The 21006-nt window shown below is 36.9% G+C and overlaps 1 protein-coding gene across 1 annotated transcript in view; it reads left to right on the plus strand.

Annotated features, from left to right (window-relative positions):
• The first annotated feature begins 14077 nt into the window (after positions 1-14077).
• LOC120777199 overlaps positions 14078-21006 on the plus strand; it is a 132040-nt gene continuing 125111 nt past the window's right edge. The window contains exons 1-2 of the mRNA XM_040108368.1: positions 14078-14314; positions 14492-15159. Of these exons, the coding sequence (XP_039964302.1) occupies positions 14185-14314; positions 14492-15159 (798 nt within the window). The 5' untranslated portion in view covers positions 14078-14184. The remainder of the gene's footprint in view (positions 14315-14491; positions 15160-21006) is intronic.

The following is a 21006-nucleotide window of genomic DNA, read 5'->3' on the forward strand; positions in this document are numbered from 1 at the left end:
TGAACCTCATTATCTTACAGTACATCTTTGCCCTAATTTTTAAGCGTTTTTCCGACTACACCACCATAGTGGAAGTTCATACACTCCCAATCAAACAAGTTTATCTTAGATTGATGAGAAATTGTTAATCATTTAATGAATTTTAAAGGACAATACCAAGTTTTCCTTCTGCTAAGTGTACATAAAATTATGTAGGCATCTGCGTGCTATTCAAAGGGATAACTTTTTTTCTTATACTTTCGGCACTTTTGAATTAATCATGCTAAACAATTCATGAATATGATCCCTATCAAAACTCGCATACGACCTCTTCTCTCTAACAAGGTGCCCATTTGGCGGAATCACTAATATCAGACCACTATAGCATACAGCTGTCATATAAACTGAACAATCGGAATCAAGTGCTTACATGGGAAACTGTTTCATTTGAAGAGGTATATCCGAAGAAAATGTTCGGATCGTGTCACTATAGCATATGGCTGCCAAAAAAACTGACCAATCAGAGTCAAGTGCTTGTAAAGGAATCTTTTGTATTTGTAAAGGGTATTATAGTTTTGGTGCCATAGTAAATACAATTTTTTTTAATTATATTTTTTTATTTCCATTTTCGAATGGGTTTCAAGCTATTATGAAGTTGCTTCACTTTTTACCATTTTCAAAAAATTTCTTCACAAAAATTGTTAAAATCAACTTACTTCAGTCAGCTTCATAAAACAATATTCTTGTAGTCAAAATTCGTCCTTGAAACGCAAATAGTTAGGTTTTCCATGTTCTTAATTAGACGAAAAAATATTTGTCTGCTTATTAATGCTGCCAATTTCATCTAAAATCCAACAAATACTTTAGGTTTCAATTTCTTAACAAGGCAGCATGACAGCCTTTCACCAAAGTAGACGCGATTGACTGATTTCTCACACACTCCGCAAACAATAACCATTACTCCTAGCCCACACTCCTGGGTGAATTGTATTTACAGCTCAAATAACTTTTTGCAGAAACATTGACTTTTATTTTGAGGCAGTTAAACGCAGGCGCCACAACACCTTGTAGCTTTAGCAACTTGCCACACAAAAAAGCGATGTGAAAAGATCGACAGCAATAAGGAAAAAAGCAGCGGCAGACGAAAGCGACCTACAGTCAGATCAGTCAGTTGTGATACCGAGAAGAACTAAGTACTTAAAAATGAGAGGAAAAACACGACAGCAGTCGAACTAACAATGCACGAAACTTAAGTGCAAGAACGAAGGCAAAACTATCAGCGAAATGGAAAGGAACAACACATACACGCACACACACACATCGCGCACTGACAGCGTCATAAAGCCACAAATGTATTGCCAAAAGTCCAATTGCCAATTATGCGCGCTGCAAGATAACAACAACAACAGCAACAAGACATTGGCGCGTAGTAAAGCAACAAAGCAAAAAAAAGGCCAGTGGTGTTGCAGACAAAAACAGCGAAAGCCAGCCCGACTCGCCGACTGCATTCGCATTCGCAGCCAAAGATGTTGTACGTTGGATTTTTTGTCATTGCTGATTTTTTGCCCTCAACTTTCCTGTAATGTTCTTCTCGTTGGTGTCTTATTTTCTGCTTTGGCCGCGTAGAATGCAATTCATGACTCTTGAAATGCTGCAGTTAGGATTGTCGAATGCGACTGCGACTGCTGACTGGTGGCAGCAATTGGCTATGACCAGCGCTAGTCTTCTATACATTTGTATGTGTGTGTGTGTGTTTGTGTCTGTGACTGCAGGCGCGACTTGGACTATTGCGATTTCGCGCCATGAATCGCGTTCATCTCGGGCGCTGTGTTGCGCAGTGGTCACATTGGCACATTGCACCTTTTTGTGGCAATAAGGCGCTTGCAGCGTCCAGCCAACCAGCTAAGCAGCCAGCCAATGATGCAAGCAAGCAGCCTACCAGCAGCTAGCAGCAAGCAGTTGGTCTCACACGAATGTCAGCGATATTATTTCTTTACACTTTCAAGTTCGTGTTGTTGTTGACGTTTTATTCTCGTTGCCTTCACATGTGTATGTGTGTGTGTGTGTGTGTGTGTGCTGTTACTGTGGCATTTTTTTGCGGTCACCTTTATTGGAGTGTCTTAAATTATTTTCGCGCAATTTTTGCGCTTAATTTGATTTGTTTTCACTATCAGGCGCCACAATTGTCGTGTTTGTCGCGCCAAAAAACCAACAACAACACAAATTTATTTATAAATAAAAAACAATAAAAGTTTGCCTTGAGGACATTCGATGTGCCAGTTGCAATCGTATTGAATGAGATTTCGGTAACTGAGTGTTTGTTTGTGTTGCAGCATCGTAAGTGGCAAGCAGCACTTTTGGAATGCGCTGGCATCAATTGCAATGCCCAATTTCATTGCATTCTGGCAATTCCTTTTTGGAAAAGAAATTGGTGTATTTTTTCTGCACTTTTAAATGAATATTGACGCCTATTAAGCAATGACATTTATTCAGTTATATAATTTTATACATTTCAAAACAAAACAAGAAAAAACGTTAACTTCGGTTGCACCGAAGCTAATATACCCTTCACAGGTGCATTTCTTTTAGTAACTATGTATTCAGTTTATATGGAAGCCATATGCTATAGTAATCCGATCTGAAGAATTTTTTTCGAAGATAATATTGTTACCTTAAGCAGTAATCCATGTAAAATTTCGTGAAGATACCACGTCAAACACGAAAGTTTTCCATACAAGCCCTTGATTCCGATCGCTCGGTTTGTATGGCAGATATATTCTATAGTGAGTCGATCTGAACAATTTCTCCGGAGATTACTCTATACCAAATTTCGTGAAGATATATTGTCAAATGCGAAAATTTTCCATACAAGAACTTGATTCCGATCGTTCAGTTTGTATGGCCGTTATATGTTATAGTGGTCCGATATCGGCAGTTCCGACAAATGAGCAGCTTCTTGAAGAGAATATGACGTTTGCAAAATTTCAAAACGATATCTGAAAAACTGAAGGATTAGTTCGTATATTTACAGACAGACGGACGGACAGACAGACGGACAAACAGACAGACGGACCGACAGACAGACGGACATGGCTAAATCGACTCAGCTCAACATACTGATCATTTATATATATACTTTATAGGGTCTCCGACGCTTCCTTCTGGGTGTTACAAACTTCGTGGCAAACTTAATATACACTGTTCAGGGTATAATGACAGTCAAGTCGAACTGTAATCTATCGGTAGCATTTGTCTTAGGCAAGATTTGATTTTTTTGAGAAAATTTCATAATGTCACTAACTGTTCCAAATAGCAAAAGTCCGGGGTTGTCGATTTTCAGAAGCTTCCCCGAAGCTTCACTTTGAACTTTTCAATAATGTATAAGAACTTATCAAACAAATACAAAAAGCTTCTGACGAGCCACTATCGATGTGCGTACACTGGTGTTAAATTGATAGAACACGATTCTTCTATTAGCGACCAAGGCTGACCATTCCTGGGCGACTTCAAACGGTTTAAATGTTAATAATACACTGTGTACTGTACTCTTTCTAAGAGTTTGGGCGAAGGGGAGCAGCTCATAGTAGATTCCCTGCCAAACTCACCAAACACACTGCAAACCCTTCCTGGCCATCAATCCTAGCTTGGCTATCGTTCGAACCGATTCAGCCCAATTTGAACACGACCATTTCTGCTTGACCCAATTATTATCAGCTTCACAAAGTAATTGATTTTTTTTCGATTCCCATACAGAAACTTGTTCCAAAAGGTTTTTTACATTTACTCGCATGGCACTCATACATTGAGCTCCTTTTTATATACAGCCATATTTAAATGATGTAATCTTCCATGCAACTTTCACAAGTTTCGCTCTCTTAAGGTAGTTCCATGATCCTCTGACGTTCCGGTCTCTCAAGGTAGTTCCATGATCCTCTGACATTTCGCTCTGGACCAGAACCATTTTGCAAGCACACAAGTGCTGGATGATGACCAACGCTTACTGAGCTCACGGGAAGCCCATAAATCCAGCATCCGAGTGCACGAAGACTGGGAACACCTAAAGTTGCGATCCTAATAGGATTTTAGTAAGGTAGGTTTCTTGCGAGCTCATGAGTTTAATATGGAAGTAGCTTGATGCTAAAGCTAGTGAAGTCATGCACTCTTTAACTAGCTTTGGTCTCACTATCAGCGAACATAAAATATATAATGTATATTATATGTAAAAGAAGCCGCACTTCGTTGAAGTACATCTACTACTACCTTAATGGCTGCCACTTTTGCTTGAAAGATACTACAGTGATCTAGCATTCTGAAACTGAGTAGGAGCTCTCATGACTCCCCCTCCAACCTTCCTCTTCAGTTTCGATGCAACGTGAAAAGCATACGAAGACTTCCTTCTGATCGTTCAGTTATTCTAGTAGCCATATGAATAGTGTTCGGATGTTCAGAAAAATAAGCAGCTTCTTAGAGTAAGATTTCAGAGCGATATCTCAAAAACTGTGGAACAGTCAGAAATTAAAGAGAAAGTGCTTGAAAATCATAGCAGAAGATCTCAACAGCTCTAATCAATCGACTCAATAGAAATAGCGCTCCCAAATGAGCCGAAACCGTTAAACTAAAATTCGCTGCATTCCATCCCAGCCGAGGTAACATGTGTACAGACGATTGAATCAAACGTTAACATGTTTGTATTTGCTCTGCAGCCTAGTTTGAAAGCGATAATTGAGATTTGTATTTAAAAGTGGTACTTACTGAACACTTCTAATGAACGTAAAATGATTGATTTATAACATGAATTCCAATTTATAATTTTTATACAACCGTTCATGTTGAACACAAGTATGTATACAAATAAAGTGAACCAAAATTAACGCAAAATTTAAATTTGCCTCCATTTCACAGTTAAGTATTGATAACCCAAAAAAACAAATTGACAGCTGACAGATACTAGTGATACGAGATTGCAATATAATAACGTGTCTTCATTGTCGAAAAAACATTTCAAAAATAATGAAGTTTGGCGCACGCAGTTCGAAAATTTTATACAAAATATCTTCGGAATAGTGTCTTAACTTTGTCAAATGTGAAGATTGACTGAAATGGCGGTAAATTTAAATCTTGCGTTACTTTTGGGACATAGGCGAACAGAAATCCACCTACCGGAAGCCAATGGAAAAGGCCCAGAGACTTGATGTGCTGTGCATAACGGGCACTTTAAGAACTGGTACTAGTTCAAGAGCCGCCATTGGAGTACTCTTGAACTAGTACCAAACCTGCCACCTATATAACTCTTCGCTGAAATCTACGCAGCAAATTTGGCGAGACGACTGCTGTCTGCAGGAGAATTTACATAAACTTCGGGCATAGCTCAGTGGGTAATGGCGGTTGAGCAAACACCTACCACATGATCCCACTTTTCTACTGGGAGAGAAGGTTCAAAGTAAACATAGAAAAAGATGGCTGGCGTAAGGAAATGCTAGCTACGCGCAACACTAAACATTTACACAGATGGCTCGAAAATGGACGTTGGTGTGGAAATATACTGTTCCGAGTTAGGCATAAGGCAGACTTTTAACCATTGCACCGGACCATTGCAGTACATTTCGAGCTGAAGTCGTTGCTATTGTGAAAGCCTTGGAGCTGGCCTCTAATGCACCTGCAGGCAATGTCAGAGTCAACATCTACGTAGACAGCCAAGCCAACAATCAAGGCAGTAACCTCGTATCGGCCAGAAGTATCTTGGGAGGCAGGGCGGCAGTGGAAAGTGTTGCCAGATGCAACCAACTTCACTGCTACTGGATTCCAGGCCACAAAGGCATCGAGGCCAATGAAATAGTGGAGGAGATTGCCAAGAATGGTGTACGTGATTAGCATTGAGAAACCCATGTATTGTCTGTACCACGATCTGGTCAGAAGCATGGTAAAGAAAAACAAAACGCGATGGAACAAGCTACCTGGGTGCAAAACTGCAAAAGTCATGTGCAAACCGGTCAGAATACTAACTGGTCACTATCTGATGGCCCCGCAGAAAGGGGCTGATAGATCGAGAAGACTGCAGGAAATGTCTGGAGCTCCAGAGACCTGAGCACCAGGGAAACCATGGAACATCTCTTATGCGCTTGTTCCACATTGCTAAGAATACACTGTGAGTATCTGGAGTAACCACGGTATGATACCCTGGAAGAGGTATCGATGGTGAGGTCACAGGATCTGTTTAAATTCGCGTCAAGCGCATGTATGCTAAAAGATGAATGCTCCTCATAGACTTACAAACCGAACTCCAACTGTCATTGCAAAGGACCAAACTGGTCTATGCGTGGCTTATTGGCCTACCAGATTAACCTAACCTAACCTTTGGAACACCCGGTACAATCATAAATCTTTATATCCTTATTTGAATAGACAATTAGAAATTGTTCCAAATAAAATGTGTATTTACTCAATTCTATTAAGTATTACCACGTATGGATGTATGTATGTATGCAAAATGTTCATTGAAGCATTTAAATTAGCAGTATTGCGTTGGTTAAGTCTCCGTACGAGGGTATTTGCTGAGGAAAGCTCCAAATGACAATTTCTATTTGACAAATATTTACAAATTTCACAAAATGAAATGCACTCACGCACACACACACACAAACACATGCAAATAGAATTAAATTCGGAATGTCTGACTTTGGCGTCTGTCTGCAAAGGACACACGACAGCCGTAGGAAATGCATAAGACAGCCAAATATGTATTATACGAAATGGCTATGTGCAATGTAAATGCGTTTGTGTCGGTGTCAAGTGTGTTGGTGGGCTTGCAATAAAGTATCTATAAAGTGTTAATTTCATTTTCAATTTGCCACATGCAATTGTGTCTTGGTGATTGTCGAATTGTCATCGTTTATCATCCACCAGAGCAGCAACAAACGTGGTAGTGGCAACAAGCACACGCACATGCATACACTTACATATAGAGTAAGCTGTCGCAGCAGCAATTCTTCCTCACCATTGATAGGCTGACTCAGGAAATGCCTTCGAATCTGCCACATGGCGAAAATGCGTTTTGGTTAAACCCATACACATATACAGTTAAGCATGTACTAATATAAATTCTTGCACGTTCAATATATGGTACATATCTGTGTATGTATGCATGTGTACATATCTAAATTGTGTGTTTACGTCTATCAGTTGCATTTCTCGCATTGCAAGTGTCTTTCAAGCGTTGTCGTCTGTCTGCAACTGCTGCTCCTGCTGCTAATGTTGGTGGCTTGAGTGTCTTGAGCTGATTTTGGCTGCATTTGGCAGCCAAGCAAGTGTGTTATGCAAATAAATTATTGCATTTAGAAATTATTTAAGTAAGTTCTGCCAACTGTAGGATGGTTGGAGTATATTTTGTTGAATGATATTTAATTTTTCGAAAATAAAAATGGACAGTATATACAGACATATGAAGTTGATATATTAAATATTTATTTAAAAGTCGATTAATAACTTTTCAACATACTTATTGTTGACTTCTCATATTATACAAATTTTGAAAATATTTCTTCAAACGAAAAAGCTTTCCTTACAAGCAATTTATTTCGATCGCTCAGTTTGTAAAGCAGCTACAATGCTTCAATATCGGCAATTTCGACAAATAAGCAGCTGCTTTGGAAGTGAAGAGCGTGTGCGAATTTTTAGATACAAATCTCAAAAACTGAGTGACTAGTTCGTGTATATACAGATCAATATATAGGTTGTATATTAGAGTGATTCAAAAAAAAAAAATTTTTTTCGTTTGGTACTCGGAAAAATAGGTTCCTAGACACCTCTAAGAAAGCCTCTCCAAACATAAGTTTTTAATTGTAACGGGAAGGTCCCCCTACATACAGTTTTCTATTTTTTCTTATTATCAGATAGAAAAATTTATATCTCGCTTACAACTACTTGAAAAAATATCTTGTTCCTTAGATTTCGTAGAAAATTGAATGCTCTACAAAAAAGGTCACCTATGGTTTTTTCGTATACCCAACCGTTTAAAAGGTATTAACAGTTAAAGTTTGATTATTTTTGGGAAATTTTTTTATTTCTTATGAATTTTATAACTCAATGCAAAAAAAAAAATTATGAATGATGAAACTTATAGGCTTTCTTAGAGGTGTCTAGGAACCTATTTTTCAGAGTACCAAACGAAAAAAAAAATGTTTTTTTTGATCCACCTTAATATGCATTGATGTTTTACGATGAATATCTTGTAAACGCTTAACTTAATCGAAAAATCATATGAGACCATTTTCAAAGAGCAGTAAATTTCCTACAAAACTATGAGTTTCATCATTCATAATAATTTTTTTTCATTGAGTTATAAAATTCATAAGAAATAAAAAATTTTCCCAAAAGTAATCAAACTTTAACTGTTAATATCCTTTTAACGTTTGGGTTTACGAAAAAATCATATTAGATCTTTTTTGTAGAGCATTCAATTACCTACAAAACCTAATTAACAAGATATTTTTTCAAGCAGTTGGAAGCGAGATATAAATTTTTCTATCTGATAATAACAAAAATAGAAAACTGTATGTAGGAGGACCTTCCTTGTCACTTCCTTCTTGGTACAATTAAAAACTCATTTTTGGAGAGGCTTTCTTAGAGGTGTCTAGGAACCTATTTTTCCGAGTACCAAACGACAAAAAAAAAATTTTTTTTGAATCACCCAATTGTATATATGCTTCTTTTAAGTTTCAGATTCCTTTTCCACCGATTTGGTAGTTCATTGTTAATATGTCTTTTTATTATATCAAGAAACGTTAAATTTGGCTGCACCGAAGCTGTAATACACTTCACAGGTTGTAATACTACTATGAGCAAAAAATAGTAAGACTTTGTTCATAATTTTAAATATCTTAATTTATTCTTCAAAATCTATGCCGCCCCCCTAAAAGTACATTCCCTTGGCCCCAATACAGTTATATCGACTATTTCTCCAATCCTCGAAACAGTTGTTAAAGTCAATTTCTGGAACAACCTTCAATGCGCGTAGCGGTTCACGATTAATGTCTTCAATAGACTAAACACGATTTCCCAGGAGCCATCGTTTGAGTTTGCTGAATAGCCAAAAGACACACGGAGCTAAATCAGAAAAAAAATTTGACGAAAAACTTAAAAAAATCAATGCAATATGCAACGGTGCATTATCCTGGTGCAAAAACCGAGAGTTGTCGGCTCATATAACACTCGAATAGTATTCTTTGATGGCTGTTTGGCCGGTCGGAAAAAATTCGGAATGCACCACATTTCGATAATCGAAGAAAACTGTCATCATAGCCTTGATTTTTAACATGCTTTGACCTGGTTTTATTGGCCGATTGATTGTCTGTTTCCGGACCGTAAGTATAGATCCAAGACACACTGCCAGTTATAATACGTTTCATGACATTCTGATAGTCAGAAATCATTGTTTCAGAGATGTTAACGCGATGCTGTTTTTGAATTAATTTTGGAACCAATCGTGCTTCCACTTTTCTTAGGCCCAAATGACCTTTCAAAATGGATTCCACTGATCCTTCCGATATTTCAGCAATGCTAATAAGATCTCTGACTGTTCGTCGCTCATTCCTTTATGTTATTGAGGATCAGTTAATGTTGATGTCTGTCCTGAGCATGGTTCGTCGTCTACGCGTTCTCGACTATCTTTGAATAAATTTTTTTGATTAGTAACACTGGCTCACAACAAAGAATTATCACACAGAAGGTCTTATCTAACATTCTGACTGTTTTGGCACCAAAAATTTGATTCAGTCCACAAAATTTAATTGATTTTCTTTGTTGAATAAACTTCTTTAAAGCCATTTATCTCAATTTAGATTAATGACAGCACATACACCTGCGGCCAAGCTGCCGTTCATAGTGGTCCGCTCTGAACAATTTGTTCTAAGATTATACCGTAGCTTTCGTAAATTATCTATGCCAAACTTCATGAAGATACATATGTGGTTACCGTTCAGTGTGTATTACAGCTATATGCTATAGTTGTCCAATATCGGTGGTTCCAGATCGATATCTCAGAAATTTAGAGACTCGTTCGCGCATATACATACAAGATCCGGCAGACATAGCCAAATTGACTCAGTTTATCATGGTGATTATTTCTGTGTATAACCTGTTCAAAGCATAATTACTTTTTATTTTTCTACATTGCATCCTTAAAAACTCGAAAATCTGTTTTACTTAAGTCTTCAAAGTAGGCCTCCATGGCCGCGTGTTCTCCTTATCCGACTCAAACTTCCGCGAGAGATTTTTTTCAAGTTTTAAAGTCGTACAGCGCAAAATCTGGAGAATACCGTGGATTGGGCTGCAGTTCATAGCCCAGTCAGACCAATTTCACTATGGTGACGGCGTAGATAAATGGCGATACGTTAGCATGGTACAAAACATTTTTTTTCGCCAAATTGAGAGCCTTGTAACCATTTTTCCTTTCAAGGTAGGGGATCTGAATCACAACTTGTCAATCATAGAAGACGCTAGACATTTCCTTCCAGATCGATACGACAGCCTTCGGTACAGATGCGCCGAAGAAGTTCACTCTTTCAACTGTATTACCACTTCGGATTGCGCAGAATCCACAGAAGCTCCAAATGGAGAAGTGTTTTAAACAAACAAACGTCGTAACGGTTTAGCCTTTGAGTCATAGTTATGACCACTAGATGTATTTTTATAATACACAAAGAAGCCCAGAATTATTTTGTAAGAATTCTATTATTAAAAGTCTGAAGTCATAGTCATTTGAATTTAGGCCATACCAACCAAGATTTGTTGTTTCAGTTTACACTCTATACAGCGGTAAAGTCTGGCCTACTTAATAGTTTCCATTTTATGCCATTAACTTTGGTTGATTCTTTTGACATTAAGTTTTTGGAAACATCAGTATGATATATGAGCATGATCAAGAACGATAAAATACAAAATTACCACAATGTGCTGGGGCTAAGTAAGTCGTTCTGACTTAGAAGAGGCCACAATAGATCTTAGGTCGCGGTGCAAACCTCATTTATTTCAATCTATCTGTAATCCGAATGAATAGAATGTATTCTTGGACATGATCTTGATAAATCGCTTGTCGCTTTCACTAATCTTCATGAGTTCTTGAGAACAGTTCGATGATTTTAAAATCACCTTGACTATTTTCTTTCACTCTCTTAAATGGAAGTTTGAAAAGTGGGGTTCAAGAAATTGGTACCATATTGCTTAGCAATCAAAACGCGTGATTTTTTCTGGAAAATAATAATTGATAATAATATCGGTATTCTGCTAGAGACGATTGGCTCATGTCTCTAATTGTCCCAATCTTAATTTAGTGACTCTGTTAGTCAAGAGTCTCATTTTGGTATTCAGGCAGATACAGTATACTACTATATAGTATACTACTATACTGTATCTGCCAGAACACCAAAATTAGGCTCCTGACTAACAGAGTCACTAAATTACTATTGTGACAATTAGAGACATGAGACAATCGTCTCAAGCAGAAATCCGATATAAGTTCCTAAATAGTAGTACCACACAGGCGAGAAAGTATCTACGATCTGCTTAAAACGATTTCTACAATTTTTTTTTTTTTTTATTTTCTGTACACAAACAACTTTACTGCACTAAATTCTGCAATAATGTGAGGGAATATGTTCCGCATTCGCACTTGTCGCCTGACAACATGTCAAATGGAGCGCATCCGCCTTCCCAACCAACATATCAGTGGCAAACCAAAACAACAAAACTGCAACATATCACCAAGTTGATGAATTCCTTAGGTGAATACCAGCAGCACTCCACCGCTCAACTGTTTATTCAGCGAATCCATGGCGAAGGAGCTTGCATTCCTTACACCGTCAAATTAATTTGCATTCACGGACTGACTTTCTTCATTCGCCTCGTCGCGTATAAATCTAATTTTAATGCATTAATTTGGGGCTGCCTCAGGCGTTGTGTGTGGCATGGCGTTGCCTTGCAATTGTAATTGCAACTATAGCGCTGTTTAACTGTAACTCCACCTCTGCCTACAGCTGACTGCTGTCGCATCTCCTGAGTTAATGAAATTCCAAATGCTCCTGAGACATCGAGTGCGGGTGCAAGGCATACATTGATTTAGCGCTATTCGTATTGCAGGAAATTATTAATTACCGCTGCAGTGTAACACCAGGGGGATCCAGTTTTATGAATGTACCACTGGCGCATGCCTAAATCCATTTACCACCCAATTTCTTGATGCACCATTCTCGTACGATCGGAGTACGGCCCTTCACTTGTTCGCACATGTTTCATATTTTTCAAAAATTTTCAAAAATGCGCTGTGGTTTTTTTTTTGTGTATTTACTTCACGGTTTTTTTGGTTCATTATATAGAAATGTAGTGCTTGTTAGGACGCACGTGCCCCAGTACTGATTATCAAATCAACATTGCTAATTTAATTTGGGGCAACAATTTCATACCTCCTACTTTAGAGGCTTTTGTATTAGAGCAAATATGTATATGGGATTAAAACATACTAATTTTTTAGATATTAAAATTCCTCTATATATAGTACATATAACCTTACTTTAAACTAAATATTAATAATTAACCGAAAATATCCACCAATTCGGAAAACTCACCGATCCAAACGGGGTTAGATCGCCGAAATAACAGCCCTTGGCCGGACAAAATCCGGGTCACTTCCGGTACTTAGAACCGGCTGTCAAGGGAATTGGAATCATACAATAAGTCGACCAAACTTCGGACGCAACTAACTTCCGACAAGCACTGACCCCCTCTCTGTGAATGGCATATTAGGAGTCAAATCACCACCCATTGCAGACGAAGAGCTCGAGCTGCCGCGAGAAACGATAGTGACCCTTTCGCAGCTTCGTTCTGGATACTGTAGCAGGTTAAGCTCCTTTTTATTTAGAATAGACCTTGACATATCAAATATACATATGTCCTGAATGCAATGAGTCTCCGCATGACACTGACCACCTCTTTGCATGCCCTACTGACCTCACTCATCTAACACCCCTCTCCCTTTGGTACGACCTCGTTGAAAAGGCATGTTTACTGGGCTTTCCGGTAGATGACGTCGACGACAATCCATTCTATCCTTACCAACAACAACAACAACAAATTTGGAAAATATTTCATAAAGTATTTAGCTCATCCATAAGTTACATATCCAATAAGGAAAATTGCTCGTGTCTGCTAAGAAATTGTAAATCATGTCGGATGTCAGTCTGATAAATGCCATCTGGTCAAAATTTACCTTGATTTATACTGCGCGTACAAACCGGATACAAATTTTTTCTGTCTTTGGTAGCTTTTTTGTCTGACGGTTTTTATATAATGGATCAATGGACTCATTGTGCGTTCTCCAAAAAAGGAATTTTCAGTTTCGTGAATATAGAAAGGTCTCCGTGAGCCAAACTGGCAAAACCAGTGGCTGAACGATGTTTTCAGTTTCGTGTCTGACCAATGCATACATACGTATGTATGTATGACAGTCTCCATATTTCAAACCCTACTATTATCCACTCAAAAACTGGCATGAAAATCAAGGATAACATAAAATTTTTATCGATAAATCAAATATATATTTTGTATATACATATCTATGTGTATACAATATTATACATTTGTTGTTTTTTTGGTTTTTGGGTTTCGTGCAATATTATATAAAATACACCATAATTTTTATCTTTACTGTACACTAGCAGAAAACCAAAAAAAAAAATTAGTTCTTATTTTTATCAAATTCTCATTTTAATTTTTGTAAATTACATTCATAACAATTGAAAAAATCAAATATGTAATTTTTTCACTTTCATACTTAAATTCAATTTATTTAAAATTTCTTAATTTAACTTGCAAAACACAATCCACTCGCTGGTGTGCGCATATCTCGCTTGCTTGCGAGCAACCAAATGTCATTTTCGTTCGTTGAAGGCGAAAATTGAAACTTTCCGCTGTGTGTTGCTTGTTTGTTTTTCGCTTATTCTTTCATTCCACGCTTATTTGCGCTCTCTGTTTTGAGTATGTTTGACGTTTGCGCTGTCAGTTGTTCAGTTTTGTTTTTCTTTGCTTTGTTTTGCGTGATTGTCTGATTGCGTGAAAAATATTTAGAAATAATTGTATTTTGTGTATATTTACTCTACAAAATTGTGTAAAATTGTGTGCTGGTTAAGTGTGTGTATAAATAAAAAGTAATAAATAATGGCTACAGCACCAACTGAGTTATCGATTGCCGAAATAAGAAACTACATGCTCAGTAATGATTCCAAGGTGACAAATCATGCGTTGGTTAAGCATTTTAAGCACTTTCTCACCAAACCCGAAACCCAAAGTGAGTCATTAACGAATGTGCACAATATCCAGCTTCCGCTGGCGTTTGCAAACAACACCAAAAATCATTTTTAACCCATACCAGCATCAATCTCACTTGTTGCTTGCATTCTGAGCATTTGTACATCAGAAAGACGCTAATTTCACATATTTTGTCTCTTCCCTTCTTCCGTTGCAGATGAAGCGCGCAAATTGTTTAAAGTTTACGTCAATATTTTATCAACAATAAGAAATGAAAATAATCAAAAGTATTTAATATTACGTAAAAAGTATATTCACGAACTGCCAAGTAATGACGTTGTTCAGCGTGCAGTCGCCGCAGCAGGAGCCGAAACAGTGCCCAGTAGTCCAGGAGGTATGTCAGTTATATCGGAAAGTGCTATTTTATCGCCTATGCGACAACCTCCTCCATACGTGCCACCACCTGAAGTGGCGACAACCGATAATTGTGGTTGTTTAGATCAAATCGTTGAAGTGGCTACCATTGAAACAAGTAAGACAGCGCAAACAGCCTTGGCAGAGTCTGAAAAGGAACCACTCGCAAAGAAAAATCCTGATGAAAATCATGAATTGGAAGTTGAAAAGCGTTTGAAAGCTATTTCCAAAGAAAGCCACAAAGAAAACAAGGAAAATATACCACGATTTTCGTTTTCATCTGAAGGCTCGGCAACTTCACTTAGCAGCAAGTCTAGTAAGGACACCATAGATTCTGATATTGATCCACCCGGCAGCAATGTAAGCGTTAAAGAGGCTACTCGTAAATTTAATCGTTTAGTGTCAGAAGAAGAAGCTAAAGCAGCAGTGGCATCACCGTCTGCAAAAAAGAAAGCTGAAGAAAAAGAGGAGGTAAGTTCTGCTAGCCAGCTAATAACTTAAATATTTTACAAAAAAAAAAAATATTTTATTATTTATAATTTTCGAATGATCATTCATATGAAACGTATTTGAAAAGTGTGATATTTTCCAAATTTTGCGAAGCAAAAGATATAAAAGAAGAAGTGACCATCATATTGTACATTTCCAAGATCAAATGCAACCAGCAGACTCAATAAAAAATAACCTTGAAGAAAACAAACTTTGTGATAGCTCCGATGAAGACATCGATCTGAGCGATTATAAGAGTAATTGAACAATATTTTGTGGCAAATTATTAAAAAAAAATAAGTACAGCAAATTTGAATTTATTAGTAACTTTTCTATATTTGTTAAAAATTTGGTGTGCAGTTTATATTTAAATTTAGTTTTGCTTTATTTTGAATTGCAAAATCATGTCATTCGAAAGTAATTTGTTTAAAATTATCTTAACTGTACTCTTTGCCAGTTGCCGAAATAAATGATACACATCCACATATGTATGTATAACCACAACCACTTGTATAATTTGTATTACCAGTGCCTGAAGGTGATACCCACATCTGCGTTGCGTTTGTGAATATTTTACAAGTTAATGCCACCAGCATGTTGTTCCTAAAAGAAAAGGAACTCCAATTCAACAGACGTGCAATAATTATAAAAAGCTAAGTGCAGCATTTTCTCTTTTAAAGTTGTGGTTTGTTTAATTGTGTGGACAAATGTCCAATGGCACCTTCCGGCTAAAACGGCCGTAGTTGGTGCTCATACATGCAGTGTAAAGCTAGCACAGACAGTTTATGCATGTTGCACAGTGGTCAAAAATTTTAACATTCTTGATATACATAAGTATGTAATTTGTTTAAAAATATGACTTATTTTAAGATCTCTATATGAAATCAAATTTAGTAAATAACCTTAACCAATGGACCTAAGCATCTATCTGCAATAATTAATTTTTACAGTTAGTATAAAAACCAGTTGACAATTGTAATTTGTATTTTCGTTAGCACAAACAAATATTTTGTCAAATATCAACAAAAGCATGAATTTTAAATCGGACAACAAGTTTCAAAGTAAACTATTCAAAATTTAAAAATATAAAAAATAATTTAATTTATTTGTGTTGAATTCACGCTCCACAAATAAAAAATATACAACACAGGGTGGCACGAAATATTGGTTATACATACATATATAAATTTTCAAAGTCTTAGTCGCTATAAAAAAGTAAAATAAATTATTTCAAATTAAAATAAAAATATTATTTTTCATTAATTTTCACTATTTAAAATAATAAAACTAAATTATAGCGAATAAAAAATTTAGTTGCATTACATTTAAAATATAAATATCTTAAGTGCAACACTCTTTGTTTAATAAAACGGCCCACTGTACCTGTATGCGCTAATAAATACTAGAATGCACTCCGTTAGCTGCATGACCAATATAAAATGTGTGGGAGATCACTCAACCCGACCATTCAACATCACACTATAACTGCTTGTTGCCTAAATACCTACATATACTGGGTTTTTACAAAACAAAAAACAATTAATTTCTGCATTTTGTTCGGTACACTAACTACAAGAATTTTTATTTCTCTTAGTAAGCTAGAGTTTTCTGCTGGTCATGGGGAATGTAAACCAGCCGACTGCAAAATGCCTGTGGGAAGTGTTGCAATCAAAACAAAAACAAACAAGAAAGTGTAGCAAAACAAACACGTTACAAAGCAACCAACATGAGCATCATGTAACGGCTGTGGTACAACCACCGAACGGTGGAAATGGTAACGCGATTTTATAGCCCAGAAATCGGCATCTTGCGCGGCTCGGTAAAAAGTTAACCTAAATTTGTATATTATACAATTTTTATACCCCGAATAAAGTATATAATTTTGCAAAGAAGCTTCTAATGACTGGGGGAAATGATGGAGGTCTTATAGTATATATATACATAGGTATATATTTACAAAAATGATCAGAGTGACGTGCTGCGTAAATTTAACCATGTCGGTCGGTTTGTCTGTATGTACAAGTATATAAGGGAACTAGTACCTCAGTTTTTAAATTAGCTGTCTGGGATTTCGCAAAAGTCGTTTTTCCCTACAAAAAGCTGCCCATTTGTCGGATCTACTGATATTAGACCGCTATAGGATAAAGCTGACATACAAACTACTGAACAAAATCAAACTCTTTTATAGAAAACGTTTTTATTATCAAGATATCTCCAATTTTACTTAGGTTATTGTCTAAGGTGAGACTGTTTAGATCGGAGCAGAATTCTGCTGAGTTGACAATCATTAACCGGTTAAAAACCGGGTCCGTTCTGGTTACGTAGACCCGACTGTCGTGGGAACGATACCTACTTATGAAGGGTATTACAGCTCGGTGCATGTTTTTCTTATTTCTGAACTTTTTTTCGCAGTGTTGCATGCAAGATACATTCATATATCAAAAGCGTTAAGCGCCTGCCATTATCATTGAAGATTTGCCATGCCATTGTCATAGCATGTTGATTAATTAGAGCAATGTTTGAAATTTATTTGTGAAATGTTGTCAATAATAGGCCGGAAGGTCTAATTTGCTTACAATTATTATGGGCCAGTGTGTTAAGGTAAAGAACAAGTGAAATGTCATAAATTGTTTAAGTTAAAAAACTTGAATTCAGAGAAAGAACTGGTTAATATTCAGGTAGTTGGAGGCATTATGAAAAAAATCTCAAAAAATATTTATAGCCCCAACAATATTTACCGTTTGTCGAGACTTAAAGCATTGCAGCTTACATGTTATTTATAACACACCACAGTGTGAAGATTTACCGTTAAATTGGCATTCATTTAAGAAACCTGCATAGCTACTCTTTAGCATATCAGCACAATTATCGTTTTATCATGTAAAGCAAGACAGATTAGCATGCCGCAGCAGGCCCACCCAAGCGGCTAGACTAATTACAACGTCGCTTCGATTTTTCACTTGCCGCAACACGCGCTTTTACATAAGTAGATGCGTTTTCGCCAATTTTTTATCGCTGCATAACAGTTGTTTAACATATTTTAGTCTGCAAACGAGCATATTCACATACAATCACACATGAATTTCAAGCGCAATCTCTTATTTGGTTGCTGTTTATTTTTAAGCTCCACTGCTATATCTTCCACAGCTTAAACGTTTGCTGCGCTGCGGCGGCTGCATCTACTTGTTCTCTGGAGCGTGTAAACTGTCAGTTTAATGTCAAGTTGCCCGCATAGAACCACCAGGCCGGCAATGCATTGCCGACACCGGCATTGTGGCAGCATGTTTGGGGCAATCGGTTGGCTGTTGGTATTCAGCGCCTTGTCAGCAACATAGCAGTGAATTTGAATTGAATAAATCCATTAATTTTATTAGCAGACGATAAAAATGTTCTGTTCTTTAATTTACAACAAGTACATACAACATTTTCGTCGCGTCTTCGTGCATATGTATGTATGTAGCTTTTCCTTGCAGGTGAAGACCACGCGACTCGTAGAATTTGTTTATATCCAGTTGTGTTAGTAAGTGTATAGTCAAGACAGTGTATGTATATATGTATATATGAATGTTTGCGCTTTTCTCTATTACACCCAAGGTATGCAATAATGCATGTTTAGACACAGGCTACTAGAACCAACCAATGAGTCACTTTAAATATTCCAAACATTTTAACCAGATTGGAATTTTCTATAATTATACTAATTTTTACACTCAAGCATATTTTTTACAATAGAATTTTTTTTTAATTACGATTATAGTAAGGACGGGCTAGGTAGGGATAGTGCGGGTATAACCAAACATTTCATACTCTTGCAACTTGCAAGTATTAAAACCAGGGAAGTAACTTCAAGTACATAAGGCTTGTTAGCTATGTGTATGGGGTATAGCGCGAGTTTCTACACGATTTTGTTCATTCTAAACACAAATATACATCTTTAGAAGAAAAACACTCGGTCAGTTGTTGTTGTTGTACCTGCAAAATTCTGTCCATTCTGCTCCAAATTCTGAACATCCAGTTTCGTTCCGGTTACTTAGACCCGAATATCGTAGGAACGGACTATCTCTCTCAATTTCATTAAGATAACCCACATATTGGCCGATATATGCGCTATAAAGTCAAAATCTCTATATTAGTAATATAACGGCTAAGGGAAGTATTGACCCGATTCTAACCATTTTTGATAAACCGAGATACTAACTATTAACAGCAAAGGATTCTTTCTAAATTTCAATTATATATATCACACATTGACCGATATTTTTGGTAAAAAGTCGACTGTGGTCTCTGGCGTCCTCATCCTCGCGACCCATTGGTTTGAACAGTTTTGGTTTCATTTGAACATTTTTTGATCATAAGTTGGCATACTTCAAAGGCATTATTCGTGCAAAATTTTATTCCGTTATATTGATTTCTTCTTGATTTGTACACAGGAAAGTGAAAGAATCAAGTGGAATTTAAAATTGTTGTAGACCGATTTCACTCATCCGCACCCTATTATGTAGGAATGTCATTAGAATGTCACATACCGAATTTGGTTAAAATCGGTCAGGCGGATCTCGAGATATGTGATTTCACCTAAAAGTGGGCGGAGCCACGCTTATTGTTCAATTTTCACCTCGGCTCCCATAAAATCCTCTCATACCATCTCGGGTATAAAAAGGCTCTGGCGTATGCATATAGTTATAGATTTATCATGGTTATAGTAGTTTTTAAAAATACCGTTATATTGGTAGTGGGCGGGGTTATCATCCGATTCCATCCATTTTTATACCCTGAGTCGATCCTTCAGGGAGAGAGATCCCCTGCTATCTCTCTAATTTGTTAACAATACCATTTTCAAGCGCCATAGACCCAGCCTTCAAGTATACATATATCGAAGCAAAAGTAAACAAAAATAGTACTTCTCTTAGCTGACAAATGTTTTTCAGAAAATGGGTAATATTGGTCAAAATTCCCTTATAGCCCTAATGCCCAAAATAATCGATCGACTACATTACATATGTATGTATTTATAATAAAGTTGTTAGGTCAAAATTATCTATTTTGAATATATTTCAGCCAGTCTTCTTTTAGTTCGTCTGTGGCGTCTTTTAATTTCACTCTAATCACTTGTTCGCTGCTGTATTATAATAGTACAAATGAAATGACTAATAAACAACAATTACAACAAACACAAAATGTTTTATTTTTGCACTATAACAGCAATAAAGAACATTGTCACTAGCAAACACACACATACACATGCATAACGTCTCTTCCCTTACCCCACACTTTTGGCCAACGCTCCACCGGGGCCCACCGTTACATCGTCACATGCTAATGCTCTTGCACAATCGTTAATTTGTGTTTTTCGGTTGTTTAACATGTTGTACGTGTTGTATGTTGCTGTTGTATGTTGCTGTTGTATGTTGCATGTTATTGTTGCTACTTACGCTTACTTAGTCGGTTGGGACGTGTTGCCAACGCTGTTTTATTGCTCTTCATGTGCAGTGCAAAAGTGATTGTTGAAGTGTGTTTGCGCTGCTACAAGTGCTTCAAATGTACCGTTAGTTGCGGGTTTCACTAATACGGTATTTATTCACCGATCATGTGGTCCCTCACTACTTCAAATCGCAAGTTTTTATTTAGAAAACGAAGTTTTTTATGGCATTGTCTTTTCTTAATTTTGCTATGGAATGTGAAATTGTTCGGCCGGAACCGAAGTTTATAGACTGCGTTCTCACTACTGTCGTTTGGGCGCTACCGAAACGCATGTGGACTTATATTCGCTGACAACAATTCTCAAATGTTGAGCTATTTTCCCAAATTTATAACATTTGTATTTATGAT

Source organism: Bactrocera tryoni, chromosome 5, assembly GCF_016617805.1.
Source record: "Bactrocera tryoni isolate S06 chromosome 5, CSIRO_BtryS06_freeze2, whole genome shotgun sequence".
Taxonomy (NCBI): domain Eukaryota; kingdom Metazoa; phylum Arthropoda; class Insecta; order Diptera; family Tephritidae; genus Bactrocera; species Bactrocera tryoni.